The sequence below is a fragment of the Panthera leo genome, chromosome A1 (assembly GCF_018350215.1).
Source record: "Panthera leo isolate Ple1 chromosome A1, P.leo_Ple1_pat1.1, whole genome shotgun sequence".
Classification (NCBI taxonomy): Eukaryota; Metazoa; Chordata; class Mammalia; order Carnivora; family Felidae; genus Panthera; species Panthera leo.
In genome coordinates, this window is record NC_056679.1 from 111,372,138 (window position 1) to 111,388,322 (window position 16,185).

At 36.6% G+C, this 16,185-nt stretch overlaps 1 protein-coding gene across 3 annotated transcripts in view; it reads left to right on the forward strand.

Moving 5' to 3' along the window:
• The window catches only part of SEC24A (SEC24 homolog A, COPII coat complex component), a 100,006-nt gene that overhangs the window by 63,467 nt on the left and 20,354 nt on the right, over nucleotides 1-16,185 (forward strand). For all 3 annotated transcript variants that reach the window (XM_042935494.1, XM_042935488.1, XM_042935503.1), the window contains 6 exons: nucleotides 1,154-1,263; nucleotides 5,335-5,447; nucleotides 7,908-8,026; nucleotides 13,125-13,180; nucleotides 14,279-14,485; nucleotides 15,799-15,919. In XM_042935494.1, coding sequence (XP_042791428.1) covers nucleotides 1,154-1,263; nucleotides 5,335-5,447; nucleotides 7,908-8,026; nucleotides 13,125-13,180; nucleotides 14,279-14,485; nucleotides 15,799-15,919 — 726 coding nt within the window. The remainder of the gene's footprint in view (nucleotides 1-1,153; nucleotides 1,264-5,334; nucleotides 5,448-7,907; nucleotides 8,027-13,124; nucleotides 13,181-14,278; nucleotides 14,486-15,798; nucleotides 15,920-16,185) is intronic.

Here is a 16,185-nt window from a genome sequence, read left to right on the forward strand (position 1 = left end):
GAAGAGGAGATCTCTTTCAGAAGCTGTTTACAGTTTATATTTAAGGAATTTCATCTAACCAGTAACATTTTATTAGGATTAGAGAAGAAAAAGGGTATGCTGCTATCCACATTGAAAATTAGGTCTCTGGTGTACCTGGCTGGCTGAGTCAGTAGAGCATGTGACTCTTGATCTCAGGGTCGTGAGTACAAGCCCCATGTTGGGCATAGAGCTTACTCAAAAAAAAAAAAAAATTAAAAGTAAAAAAAAGAAAATTAGGTCTCTGGAAGGAAATTTCATTAAGTATTGGCAAATGGAGAATTTAAGAGATTTTTTAAAACCATTTTTATTGTTTATATTATTTAAGAGTAAAGGGAGGATAGTGTAAGAACGTTATTTTTATTCTCTAATAATTCAGAAAATGTATTTATAGTGTTTAGTATGTCTTTAAAATCTTATGTATATGGGCTTCATTATGTGAAATAAAATTATAATAACGGTAGAAGTTACTTTAGTATGCAGCCCAGACCATTTCATGAACTATGGCTTACCCTTTAACATATGTAGGAATTTGAGTTTCTAAACAGTTAATGGGAAGACAGGTGCAATGATAATTTAGAAAATATTCTTTGAGCCCTAGTGTATAGGCAACTGATGTTCCATAAAGGCCTCATTAATTAATGGAAATGACCGAACTGTTAGCCTTCATTTAGCTTTAGCCTCTCAGGTATTTGTGCCATAGTTTTCAAGGGGCAGCTGAAAGCTATGGGGCAGCCAGAGGCTGTACATTTCATGTCAGTGTTAATACTCGCATATGGTTATGAAATTTAACACAAGATTTTGTCTCACATGTAAGATAATAATTAGTATTCATTGAATTTTTATCATTCTTTTAAGCTGTTTTAGGAAAGCAGCTTTAGCGAGAATTGAGACAAAGTGTAAATTAGAAGGTAGGAAAAGAAAAATCACAGTGATAGTAGCTGTAAAATCATACTTAGTACTATTAAGTATGGGGGAAACTTGAATAGAAGTCAAAAACAAAGTGTATTTATCCTTTAATTTTTAGTCCATATTGGCTTATTTATAAATCTTCAAAATAAGAAAACAGCTAAATACAAGGTAAATTGACCTTAATCCTTTCAGTTCTATCATTGTATGTTGTTAACTTACATAGTTCCTGAAGAATTCATGTACAACCCTTTGACCAGAGTCTATGGAGAACCTCACAGAAGACCTGAAGTTCAGAATGCTACTATTGAGTTTATGGCTCCTTCAGAATACATGGTAAGCTAGCTTGCTTGCTTGCTTGCTTCCTTCCTTTCTTATTTTTTGAGAGAGAGAAAGCTATTGCGCACACGGTGGGAGGGACAGAGAGAGAGGGAGAGAGAATCCCAAGCAGACTCCACACTGTCAGTGCAGAGCCCAACGTGGGGCTTGATCTCACAAACCATGAGATCATGACCTGAGCCAAAACCAAGAGTAGGACGCTTAACCAACTGAGCCGCCCAGGCACCCTGCTTTCATTTTTTTTTTTTTTAACTTTGCAGGTTTTTTTTTTTTAATTTTATTTTTTATTTTTTAAAATTTATATCCAAATTAGTTAGCATCTAGTGCAACAATGATTTCAGGAGTAGATTCCTTAGTGCCTCTTACCCATTTAGCCCATCCCCCCTCCCACAACCCCTACAGTGACCCTCAGTTTGTTCTCTGTATTTTATTTTATTTTATTTATTTATTTATTTATTTATTTATTTATTTATTATTATTATTTTTTAACATTTATTTATTTTTGAGACAGAGAGAGACAGAGCATGAACGGGGGAGGGTCAGAGAGAGGGAGACACAGAATCTGAAACAGGCTCCAGGCTCTGAGCTGTCAGCACAGAGCCCGATGGGGGCTCGAACTCACGGAGCGCGAGATCATGACATGAGGTGAAGTCGGCCGCTTAACCGACTGAGCCACCCAGGTGCCCCTGTTTTCTGTATTTTAAAAAAAAATTTTTTTTTTTAACGTTTATTTATTTTTGAGACAGGGAGAGACAGCATGAACGGGGGAGGGTCAGAGAGAGAGGGAGACACAGAATCTGAAACAGGCTCCAGGCTCTGAGTTGTCAGCACAGAGCCTGACGCGGGGCTTGAACTCACGGACCGTGAGATCATGACCTGAGCTGAAGTCGGATACTTAACCGAGTAAGCCACCCAGGTGCCCCTCTCTGTATTTATGAGTCTCTTCTGTTTTGTCCCCCTCCCTCTTTTTATATTGTTTTTGTTTCCCTTATGTTCATCTGTTTTGTCTCTTAAAGTCCTCATATGAGTGAAGTCATGATTTTTGTCTTTCTCTGACTGACTAATTTCACTTAGCATAATACCCTCCAGTTCCATCTATATAGTTGCAAATGGCAAGATTTCATTCTTTTTGATTGCCAAGTAGTACTCTATTATATATATATATATTATATATATATATTATATTATATATATATTATATTATATATACATATATATACACCCACACACACACACACACACACACATATATACATACCACATCTTCTTTACCCATTCATCCATCGATGGACATTTGGGGCTCTTTCCATACTTTGGCTATTGTCGATAGTGCTGCTGTAAACATTGTGGGGCATGTGTCCCTTCGAAACAGCACACCTGTATCCCTTGGGTAAATGCCTAGTAGTGCAATTACTGGGTCGTAGAGTAGTTCTATTTTTAGTTTTTTGAGGAACCTCCATATTGTTTTCCAGAGTGGCTGCACCAGCTTGCATTCCCAACCCTGCTTTCATTTTTTATATGTTATTGTATAAAATTATATAAATAATATATTTTTATATAGTATATTACTTAGTACTAGATTTTAAATAAAACACTGTGTCATCTTTTACCAAAATTGTATGCTTTTAAATTTTATATGTTATACTTGTTCATTATAAATGTAGTTAAGTATACAGGGGTAAATTTGAAAAGTAAAAGTGTAAAGTTTCACTTATATTTCTTGTGCATCAATCCAGAAATTTACAATATAATATTGGGATCGTGTTTACTTTTAAGTCACTTCCAACTTTTTTCTAATAATGCCATGATAAACACTCTTTCGCAAGTACTATTATACATTTGTATGAATATCTAAGGTCTTGCATTTTTAAAATAATAATTATGCCCAAGGTTAAATTAGCACTTTACATTTTACAAAATACTTACATTTAAAAACAATTTCTTTAGTGTTTTATTTATTTTTAAAAGAGACAGAGTGCTAGCAGGGGAGGGGCAGAAAGAGAGGGAAACAGAATCTGAAGCTGGCTCCAGGCTCTGAGCTGTCAGCACAGAGCCTGAAGCAGGGCTCGAACCCACAAACAGTGAGATCATGACCTGAGCCGTAGTTGGACGTCCAGTGGACTCAGCCATCCAGGCGCCTTAGCGCTTACACATTTAAAAAAATTTTTTTAACGTTTATTTATTATTGAGAGACAGAGAGACACAGAGTGTGAGCAGGGGAGGGGTAGAGAGAGGGGGAGACACAGAATCTGAAGCAGGCTCCAGGCTCTGAGCTGTCAGCGCAGAGCCTGATGCGGGGCCCGAATTCACAAACCGCGAGATCATGGCCTGAGCCAAAGTCGGTCGCTTAACCAACTGAGCCACCCAGGCGCCCCAGCACTTAGGTATTTTTGATCATCACAAACAACAGTCTGAAATAAGCTAGGTGAATGTTGTTCCTGTCTGTAAGGTAGGAAAACAAAGTTCAGTTAAGTGACTTGCTAAATATCATTTAAGTAAGTGGGAGAGCTTGCATAAAAATCCATGGCTTTGATTTGGTTACTATTTCACCATGCCATAATTTTCTCTAAATAAAGGGAATATGAAGATAAGACTTAACATGAACTTTTAGTATTTTATTTTACCTTGTTATATTTTTGTAGGGTAATCTCCCTCTATTTGGGCAGTGGACGCCATTTTGGTATAGAAATTATGAGGGTGCATTTTCTTTTCATCACAGAAAAGTTCAGTGTAGAAGACAGTTTTGTGACATTTAAATGGTCGGTAATGGGGTGCCTAGGTGGCTCACTTGGTGGAACACCAACTTTGGCTCAGGTCATCATCTTGCGGTTTGTGAATTCGAGCCCTGCATTGGGCTCTGTGCTGACAGCTAGGAGCCTGAAACCTGCTTCAGATTCTCTCTCTCTCTCTCTCTCTCTCTCTCTCTCTCTCTCTCTCTCTCTCTCTGTCTCTGCCCCTCCCCTGCTCATGCTCTGTCTCTCTCTCAAAAATAAAATAAACATTAAAAAAATTAAGAAATAAAAAATAAATGGTAATAGTTTTCTGTAGTGTAGCTGTGTCTGTTGAATTAAAGCCAAAAAATCAGAAGCCTCTGTTCTTTTGAATTGCCCTCCCTAGGGCTCTTTTATCTCCCAGGTTTTACAAAAGTGGCTTCCTTTAAATTTGTAAACTTGCTTATTGTAAGATGTTTTGCTCCTTCGTCACTTATCTCATAGGTGAGAGATGCTAGCATATGAATTTGGCAAGTGATCTTTGCATAAAAATATAAAAGTTAGTATACCACATGCCCAGTTCTCATTGTGGTTTCTTGATGCTTTTTAGTGAATTGAAAACAAATCTTTAACTTTGGAATTTTTTATTTTATTCTATTCTATTCTATTTTAAATGTTTGTTTATTTTTGAGAGATGGCACACACGAGCAGGAGAGGGGCACAGAGAGAGGGAGAGAGAGAATTTCAAGCGGTGCTTGATCTCACTGTGAGATCATGACCTGAGCTAAAATCAAGAGTCAGATGTTTAACCAACTGTGCCACTCAGGCACCCCTAAATTTGGAATTTCAAAATATAGTTCTACTTTTTTATGGATTTTAGCTGAAATGCATTGGTTAAGGAACCAGCTCAGGCTACCTTGAGAAATCAAGTCACAGCTATAATTTCCCTATATTGTGAAATATTGTGTACATATGGAAGAGTCTGTAAAACATAAGTGTGTAGTTTACCAAATAATAAACACCTGTGTTAGTACCACCTAAGTCAGAATTGAGCATTGCCAGTACTCCCAGAATGCCTTCTGATCACATTTTCTTTTCTTCCTGTCCTAGAGAAAAACTCTTCTGACTAAGGGCAATCACATCTTCATTTTGTGTTTTCTAAGTATGTGTCTCAAAAAAATAAAGTTTTGCCTGTTTTTAAAATTCTTGTTATTTTTTTATTGTTTTCTCAATCCATTATTGTTTATAATTGTCTTAATCTATAGATAATGTTTGTTGTTTTGCTGTAAGTGGGCCAGACAGATAAGTTTAGATTTAATCTTTTGAAATGATTTATTGAGATCTTTCTTTTCTTCAGTTACGACCACCTCAACCTCCAGTGTATCTCTTTGTGTTTGATGTATCTCACAATGCCGTTGAAACTGGATACTTGAATACAGTTTGCCAGAGTTTGTTAGACAATCTGGATTTGTAAGTATCTTAATTCATCTTAAATTTGAAACTAGCAAAATGAATAAGTAGTGTGAAAATAGAAAAAATGCTATATAATTGTGTTCTAAAACTCCATAAAATTGATTCGTTAACTTTAGATCTCACTTTCTCTGAGAAACATAAATTTATTTTAACTTAAAAAAAAATATTTATTCATTTTGAGAGAGAGTGTGAGTGGGGGAGGGGGAGAGAGAGAGGGGACAGAGGACCCAAAGCTGGTTCTGCGCTGACAGCAGCAAGCCTGGTGTGTGGCTGAAACCCACAAATCATGAGATCACGACCTGAGCTGAAGTCAAACCCTCAACCGACTGAGCCACCCAGGTGCCCCTTACTTTTTTTAAATGAAAAAATTTCAAACATGTAGTAAATAGAAAGAATGTAGTGAACTTCCAGGTACTTATCCCTCACCTTCAATATTTTTAGCGTTCATCTGTTGTTGCTTCATCTAATTCCTCCCATACATAAACACTTTTTTCCCCTTGAGTATTTTTACTCAAACCATAGTCAGCATATCCTTTTAACTATAAGTACTTAGAATTATTTTTAACCCTAAGATTCAAGTATTACACTACACAAAATTAGCAATAGTTCCATAATGTGATTTAATACCTGGTTCTAGTTTTGGTTTTGGTTGTCTCAGAAATGTCTTTTTACTGTAAGTTTGTTGAAATAAGAATACAAACAGTGTGTACAAGTGGCATTTCATTATCCTATCTCTTAAGTCTCTTAAAATATCTGTATGTTAAATGGTTCCTTAGATACTTAGTGTAACCCATAAAAGCTAGTATGACTTTTCAGTGTAATGAAACATAGTGCTCTTGTGTTGTGTGGAAGAATGTGAAGTACCAAATCATATCAGAAGTGGACTAGTAAGTCCTTCACCTTGGTGAAAGGAGCCTCCTTGTTCTTTCTGGAATTTTTTTTTTTTTTTTAAGTTTATTTACTTGTTTTGAGAGAGAGTGTGTGTGCAGGAGCATGTGCAGAAGGGGCACACAGAGAAGGAGCGAGAGAATCTCAAGCAGGCTCTTGGCTGTCAGCCCAGAGCCCCATGTGGGGCCTGATCCCATGACCCTGGGATCATGACTGGAGCTGAAATCGAGAGTTGAATGCTTAACTGACTGAGCCACCCCGTATACCCAGTATTTATATTTTTAATTTAGATTGTATATGGGGATTGTCTGTTGATGTGAAACTCCACTGACTCATCTAAGCATGAGCAACAAGAATGAAGACTAGTTTGTCCCTCTCCTTAAGAAACTATAGGTCAACACATTTAAGTTCTTTAAGACAAATCCTCCTGTTGCTCTTTTTTTTTTTTTTTGAGGTTTATTTACTTTTTTTTTTTTTTTAATTTTTTTTAAGGTTTTATTTATTTTTGAGACAGAGAGAGACAGAGCATGAACGGGGGAGGGGCAGAGAGAGAGGGAGACACAGAATTGGAAGCAGGCTCCAGGCTCGACGCGGGGCTCGAACTCACGGACCACGAGATCGTGACCTGAGCTGAAGTCAGACGCTTAACCGACTGAGCCACCCAGGCGCCCCAAGGTTTATTTACTTTTGAGAGAGAGTGAACAGGGGAGGGACAGAGAGAGTAGGGGATAGAGAATCTGAAGTGGGCTCGGTGCCTACAGCAGCAAGCCTGATGCAGGGCTTGAACTCAAGAACCGTGAGATCATGACCTTAGCTGAAGTCAGACACTCAACAGACTGAGCTAGTGAGGTGCTCCTTACTGCTCTTCTTAAGACAAACAACATAAGAAGAGATTTAGGTAACCTTTAAAAATTTTTTTTAGTGTTTTTATTATTTTTGAGAGAGAGAGAGACAGACAGAGTGCAAGTGGGGGACAGGCAGAGAGAGAGGGAGACACAGAATATGAAGCAGGGTCCAGGCTCTGAGCTGTCAGCCCAGAGCCTGACGTGGGGCTTGAACTCATGAGCTGTGAGATCATGACCTGAGCCAAAGTCGGACGCTTAACCAGCTGAGCCACCCAAGAGTCCTTGGGTAAACTTTTAAAAGAAGTGCACTACTTAATTTATATTTTGGAATTACCATTTATGGTAATTTTTTAAAATTATTTTTGATAAATTAAAATCATCTACAAAGTTTTCACTACAGGAACATGAAAAGTTTTGTATACACTTTCAAGTATTTTTTATCTGCCATTTCCTGTGTGACTTATTTAGCTTCATATAGGTGTAATGAGTTTTGGATTGCTTTATTATTGCTTGGTTTTGTTGATTGTTTGGCTTCTGCAGTGTTTTCACTTTGTGCAGGGTATGTTTTCATGCTAATTAAACATTGAATGGGTTGAACATTTATGTTGGGACACTTCCCATAATACCAAAGTAGTTATTTGCATGTTAACTCTTCACAGATATTATATATATATATATTTATATGGGAAAACTTGATGAAATCCTCTTCTGAATTTGTTTATAGGCTTCCTGGCAATACTAGGACAAAAATTGGCTTCATTACGTTTGATAGTACAATCCACTTCTACAGTCTTCAAGAAGGTCTCTCTCAACCTCAGATGCTAATAGTTTCAGATATTGAAGGTATATATTATACACTTTAAATTATTGAAATGTCTTAGGAATTTTCAGTTTTAGAAATATCATGTTATATAGTGTATACGATATGACTCTATTATATTGAGGGAAAAGACCTGGAGTATAAAATGATAAGCTTGTTGGAATTGTAAGAGTCCTTCAGTCTAATCCCTCATTTACAGAAGAGGAAACAGTAATAGAGGTAAAGTGAATTCTGGACAAGGCAATAAAAACAAGTTAATGTTCAAACTCAGATTAAATGTAGGTTTCTTTTTCCCTCATTCATTCATTCATTCGTTCATTCAAAAAGTATTTGAGAATAGACATATAAGAGTAATGGAATAGAATAGAGGGCCCAGGAATAAACCCTCACATATATGGTGAATCGATTTTTGACATGGAAACCAAGGCCATTCAATGGGGAAAAAACTGTCTTTTCAACAAATGATTCGGAGGAAAATGAGCATGCAAAAGAATGAAGTTGGACCCTTACTTAAAACATATAAAAAAAAAAGGATCAAAGATCTAAACTCAAGGGCTAAAACTATAAAACCCTTAAAAGAAAACAGAGGAAAATCTTTATAACATTGGGTTTGGTAGTGATTACCTGGGTATACATCAAAAGTAGAGGTAACAATAAATTGGACTTCATGAACACTAAGACCTTTTGTACATCAAAGAACATTTTCAAAAGAGTGAAAAGATGACTCACAAAATTGGCAAAAATATATGCAGATCATACGAATGATGCAGGATCAATATCTAGAACATGTAAAGAACTCCTCAACTCAATGATTAAAAAAAATGGCACAATTCAAAAATGGGCAAAGGACTTAAATGGACATTTCCCCAAAGAAGATACATGAATGGTCAATAAGCACATGAAAAGAAAAATACTCAACATCATTAGTCATTAGAGATATGCTTCTCAGCAATAGCCAAACTACGGAGGGCCCAAATGTCCATTGACTGCTAAATGGATAAGGAAGATGTGCAATGTATATACAGTGGAATATTATTATCCATCAGAAAGAATGAAATCTTTCCATTTGCAATGACATGAATGGAGCTAGAATGTGTGATGCTAAGCAAAATAAATCAGAGAAAGACAAATACCTTATGATTTCACTCGTGGGAATTTAGAAACAAAACAGATGAATATACGGGAATGGGGGGAAGAGAAGAGAGGGAGACAAACCTTCTCTTAATGACAGAATACAAACTATGGGTTGACAGAGGGAAGTGGGTGGGTGATTGGCTAGGTGGGTGATGGGTACTGAGGAGGGCACCTGTTGTGATGAGCACTAGGTGTTGTATGTAAAGTGACAAGTCAATAAATTCTCCTAAAACCAATATCGCACTGTGTTAACCAAGTAAAATTAAATAAATAAACAAACAAACCTCTCAAAACCAAAAGGAAAAAAAAAACACGAATCACAACCACAGTGAGATACAATTTCACATCCATTACAGTGGCTATTATCAAAAAAATAGGACATAATAAGTTTTGACAAAGATGTGGAAACACTGGAACTGTCATGCATTACTGATGGGAATGTAAAATGGTACAGTGCTATGGAAAACAGTTTGGCAATTCCTCAAAAAAGTTAAACACATAGTTGTCATTATGATCTAGCAGTTCTACTCCCAGTATATACCTAAAATAATTGAAAGCAGGCTCAAACCAATACTCATACCAAGGTTCATAGCAACATTATTCACAGTAGCCAAATATGTAAAGAATTCAAGTATCCATCAACAGATGAATGGATAAACAGTGTGGTATATACATATACTCAAGAATGAAATTCTTTTGCATGCTATAACACGGATGAACTTTGAAAACATGCGAAGTAAAATAAGTTAGATGCAAAAGCACAAGGATCGTATGATTCTGCTTATATGAGATACTGAGAATAGGCACATTCATGGAGATAGAAAGTAGAATACAGGTTACCAGGGGTTAAGGAGTTACTATTCAGTGAGTACAGAGTTTGCGATGATGAAAACATTCTGAAAATGCATAATGGTGATGGCTATACAACACTGCGAATGTATGTACACTTAAAAATTGTACACTTAAAAATGGTTAAGGTGAGGGATGCTTGGCCGGCTCACTTGGTAGGGCATGTGACTCTTGATCCCACATATTGTGTATATTTCATAACCACAGTTAAGAAAAATTAACTCAAAACTCATAGACTGGAGTGTGAGATTAAATTTTTTTTTTAATGTTTATTTATTTTTGAGAGACAGAGGGCATGAGCGGGGAGGAGCAGACAGAGAGGGAGACACAGAATCTGAAGCAGGCTCCAGGCTCTGAGCTGTCAGCACAGAGCCCGACGTGGGACTTGAACTCATGAACTGTGAGATCATGACCTGAGCAGAAGTCAGATGCTTAACTGACTGGGCCACCTAGGAGCCCTTTGAGTATGAGATTAAAATAGAAGAAAACAGAAGTAAATCTTTGTGACTTTGGATTGGTTGATTTCCTAGATATAACACCAAAAGCACAAACAACAAAAAATAGAAAAATAGAAAAAATAGGCTGGCTGGCTCAGTCGGTAGAGCATTCAACTCTTGATCTCAGGGTCATGAGTTTGAGCCTCACATTGGATGTAGAGATTAGTTTGAAAAAAGAGAGAAAAGGATAAATTTGATTTCTTCAGAAACTTTGTGTTTCAAAGGATACCATCAAGAAAGTGAAAAGACTGTCCACAATATGAGAAAATATTTGCAAATCGTATGTCTGATCAGGAATTTATATCGAGATTATGTAAAGAAGCCCTACAACATAACCTGTAAAGGACATCTTGATTAAAAAGTGAGCAAAATATTTGAATAGACCTGTCTCTATTCAATACACAGTGTTCAATGGCCAATAAGCACTTGAAAAGATGCTCCATATCCTAAATTATCAAGGAAATACAAATGAAAACCACAATGAAATGCTACCTTACACTGACTAGGACATTCAGAACTCATTTTTTTTTTGCTGCTGTTAGCATGTCTATGAATGTCCATAGAAGCATCATGAGTATTGGTTTTGTGGTTACAAATAAATTTTACTGAGTAGGCAAATTGGCAAATATAGAATCCACGAATAGTGAGGATTCACTGTACATCTTTAAAAGGTAGTAGTTGAGGAGAGCTCCCTTCTGTCTTGGTTATTTTAAATCTCACAAAAAATCAGCTTTATTTCCTAACCTGTTTACCCAGATACTTACTTCATTGTTCGCTGAACAGGTGATTCTGATGATGGGCCAAATTGTGAATTCAGTGATGTGGTCCAGCCTCTCAATTTTATACATAAGCTGATAGATGGGATGTCCCTTGCTCTATGTCACATAGCAGGGATTTAAAAAAAGACAGTAACAAAGTATTTTCAAGAAAGTGGAGAAATTACAACTCTCATATACTGCTGTTTGGAACGGAAAATGTTGCAGCCACTACAGAAAACAGTCTGTCACTTCCTCCAGAAGTTAAACATAGAGTTACCATATGATCCAGCAATTCTACTCAATATTTATATACTCAAGAAAATTAAGACTATGTGCATGTGAATGTTCATAGCAACATAGCCAAAAAAGGAGAAACAACCCTAATACCCATTAGTTGATGAATGTGTAAACAAAAAAATGTATCTATACAATGAAATATTTGCCAATGAAAGAGAATAAAGTACTGATAGATGCTACCACATGGGCAAGCCTTGAAAACATTTTGTTGTGTAAGAAGCCAGTCACAAAGGACCTCATAGTGTGACTTTGTTAGTACGATGTGTCCAGCGTACGCACATCCAGAGACAGACTGGCAGCTGCCTAGTGCTGTGAGAGTTGTCAGGGTCATGAAGAATGGCGGCTAATTCATGTGGCATTTCTTTTCGGGATGATGGGAAGGATCCAGAATTACTGGTGATGGTTGTGTAATTTTGTGAACATATTAAAAAATTACTGAATTGTATCTTCTACGAGGGTGAATTCTATGTTTTATGAAATGATTTTTTTTTTTTATATTACATTTCTTTATTTTTGAGAGGCAGAGAGAGACATAGCGCAAGTGGGGGGAGGGGCAGAGAGAGGCAGACACAGAATCTGAAGAAGGCTCCAGGCTCTGAGCTGTCAGCACAGAGCCCGACGCGGGGCTCACACTCACGAACTGTGAGATCATGACCTGAGCCAAAGTTGCACACTCAACCAACTGAGCCACCCAGGCGCCCCCATGTTTTGTGAATTGTATCTCTGTAAAATTTTTATTAAACGTTTTTTAGTTCTAAAGAAAAAAGAAGAAATCTAAACAGAATTTTTATGTGACAGGTCAAGTAAATAATGTTTCACATTATTTTTTTGGTATTACTTTTTACAAAGATTGTAATGAGCCTTTTTTTAAAAAATCACAAACAGTACCAAAATGTAGAAAGTGAGACTTCTCATAATCCGTCACCACCACCATTTCCCTTCCCCATTTGCTCCATTTTTAAGGAAGAGAATTTAATTCCTAAGTAACAATAAATTTCAGTCCTGAGGAGCTCATCTGATGTGGTCAGTTAGCCTATCTTCTGATGTAATTGATTTTGTAGTTTCAGAAGTATAGGCACTGGTGGGGGCCTCATTTATGAGAGTATCTCCTTTTTGAATGACAGAGCAGTTGGTGGGCTATGTTACTTCTTTGTAAAGACAGCTTTCTTGTATGTCATCTTATTCAACATTTTTTTTTTTTTTAATGAAAAGAATGCTGGCTTCCAGGTCTAAGCAAGAATGTAAAGTAGCATTCTAAACTGTGTCTTTAACCTAAGAAGCAGAGCACTTCTGCAAACCCTTACTGAGTGCTTATAGATCAATATTTTCTAATATGATCTAATATGATCTAATATTTTCTAGGAGGCTATTTACCTTATACATGGTAACAGATAAGTTGCAGTAAATACCTAAATAAATGCTACTTTGGTGGCTTTTTGAACATGGGTAGACACTGCTGTATATGTAATAGTAGAGAAGGTGGCTTTTCTTTAAATATGGGGACAGTTAATTGTATCAGTGGTAAGTATTTGGAACATCTTTAACAATTAAGTTTTGTTTAAAAGAAATATTTATTTATTTTTCAGATGTTTTTATACCTATGCCAGAGAACTTATTAGTAAATTTAAATGAAAGTAAAGAGGTAAGGCACATTTTCCTATCTGACATACTTAATTATAATATTGAAGGATTATATTTTCAAAATGAACTTTAAGTAAAGTTTTGTTTGTTTCTGAGGTATTTTTAAGACGTGTAACATTTTATATTTGCTGTTAGTTAAAATTCATCAGATGAACAGCTCTTGAGTTTACCCTTGAACTGATGGCTTTTAAGTCTAATATAGCAAGATGCTTGTAATAGGGTAGAAGATAAGCCTATTGCATATAGGAGGAAAACCTGAAGGAAACCTGCCTTGCCAGCCATTTGGGAAATTGGGAGGGTTGCTCAGATAAGCTTCTGGTCACTACATAGAAGCACTTTAGCTAGGCTGCTTTCAGTGCCCTTTGCTTTTCTGATTCACAGAGTGTCATTGGGGTCAGTTCAGAAGAAACTTATTACCTGCCTGGAAATTGCCATGACATAATACAGTGAGAGGTGAACAGAATGTGTCTGAAGGGGGGATGTTGTCTACCCTGTACATGCATATATGCCGTAGGGGTAACATTTTAACTAGCAAGTCTATGGTCTTAGCTGTTGGCAACAGTGACTTCACCATAGTGTGAAGTACATTTTTTCCCTTTGACTCTCCTTATTTGTACAATAAACCTGAATAGGTAGTTGTTTTTCATTTTGTTTTTCTTTTGTAGTGGTATTACTAGTTGGCAAATTTACTGGCTATCTTAGACTTTTCAATAGGGAAGAGTTAAACTTGCTTTGGAACTGCAAAGAATAATGTGTGTAGAGGTGATTGAGAAGGCCATGTTTCATGGCATTAAAATAAAACAAATCTCTAACCTGTGATGGTTCTTTTGGATACATTTTGGACTTATAGTCTTGCTGGACTACTGCATGTGCAAGAACTGTAAGGCCCCAATTTTGATTTGTCTTGCTTGCCAATTTATAATGTTGACTTAAAATGGCTTTCTTGTCATTTGACCAACTTCATTGTTTACTGTACTGTCTGTAGATTCTCTGACCATCATCACAACTCGGTGTCTTGTCTACTGTATTAGTTACTGATTTTTTGTGAAAAAAAATTTTACTTGTAACACCTTTGAGTTTTCTTGCTTTATTTTACAAGCTTGTTCAAGATTTACTGAAAACTTTGCCACAAATGTTCACCAAGACCCTGGAAACGCAGAGTGCCTTGGGTCCTGCACTTCAGGCTGCCTTTAAGCTGATGTCCCCAACTGGTGGTCGAATGTCTGTCTTTCAAACACAACTTCCTACTCTTGGAGTGGGAGCCCTGAGACCGCGAGAGGAGCCCAACCAAAGGTCTTCTGCTAAGGTGAGGGTGTCATCACATGTATGTTACTGTACATGGTGGTGTTCTGCTCTGTCCCTTTGACCACAAAGCTTGTTTCTCATTTACTTTTCAGTTGTGGAGAGTAGGGAGTATAAGGAAATAGATAAAGCATTTCTCTTTTATGTCATAATTTCCATTTTATTACATTTTCTACCTGATTGACTCTTACTTTACTGTTGGATCTTTAGCATGCTACTCACAATGCAGCCTGCCTTTGATGAGAAAGTCTGGCAGCTAAGGAATATGCCTTCTAGGGACAAAGTAGAACATGGATAAACACTAAAATGTAGTCCTAGTTTGGTATACTGATTGCCATAGAATTGCTTTTAACACCTTCTATGTATAAACTTAATTTGAGATGAGTATTTTTCAAAAGATGATGAGAGTTGCCATGTGCTACAATTATGGTGTCAGTCCTGGAGTCTGTCTCCCTAAATTCTGCTTTTTAGATGTATGAACTTGAGTAGTTAATTTCTTTGCCCTTCTCTTTCCTTATGTTTATTTATAAATTGAAAATAATGGTAGTTACCTGCTTCTTATAGTAGTTCAAAAGGCTGAATGGATAATACACATGAATTGTTTAGAACAGTTTCCAGCATAGTAAACATTAAATCGATTACCGAAATTAGCATAATAGGTATATTTCTTTTTAAAAGTAAAACAAAATAGGGGCACCTGGGTGGCTCAGTTAAGCTTCTGACTTCACTTCTGTCATGATCTCATAGTTTATGAGTTCGAGCTCTGCGTTGGGCTCTCCGTTATCAGCATAGAGCCCACTTCCATCTTCTCTCTCCTCTCTTTCTGCCCCTCCCCAGCTCACTTTCGCTCGCTTACTTGCTCTCTCTCAAAAGATAAAAAATAAAGGTAAAACAAAATAGAAAATAGTTAAGCAGTACATGTTTTTTTACTGAAAAAGTGAAAAAGTATTACAAAAATAAAGGATTTTTTTAGACTACCCCCAAGGCTACCTGTTAACATCTTGGTATATATAGATAGATTTTAAAATTTTATGACAATTTAGAGGCACCTGAGTGGCTCATTCAGTTAAGTGTCCTACTCTTGATTTCAGCTTAGGTCATGATCTCACAGTTTGTGCGTGGGTTCAAGCCCCACATTGGGTTCTGTGCTGACCTTGTGCAGCCTGCTTGGAATTCTCTGTCCCTCTCTCTCTGCCCCTCCCCTGCTCCCTTGAGCTCTCCCTTTCAAAATAAATGAATAAATAAAGTTTTAAAAAACATAAAAATTTTATGACAATTTAATTTAAAATTTTTCTTTATATAATTTATTATTAATAGGAAATTCACTTGACACCATCCACTGACTTCTATAAGAAATTAGCCTTGGATTGTTCTGGTCAGCAGGTAGCCGTTGACTTATTCCTTCTTAGTGGACAGTATTCTGATTTGGCTTCTCTGGGTAAGTTCTTCCTCATGACTATTTTTTTTTCAAATGAATGTGAAAATAGTATTTATATGATGATATTCCAAATAGAGGACAAAGTGAAGGGATTTTTATTCCTTTGGGAGAGTTAATCAGTCTACTATAAACCTTTTGGTCTTCTACTCTAAATATTTATAATAGAGACGTTTTTATACTATTTAAAAGAATGAAATTTTCTTTTCTGATAATACTTTGGAAGGCTAAGGAAGAATTGATTCAAATACCAGTAGTTTTTTTGGTGC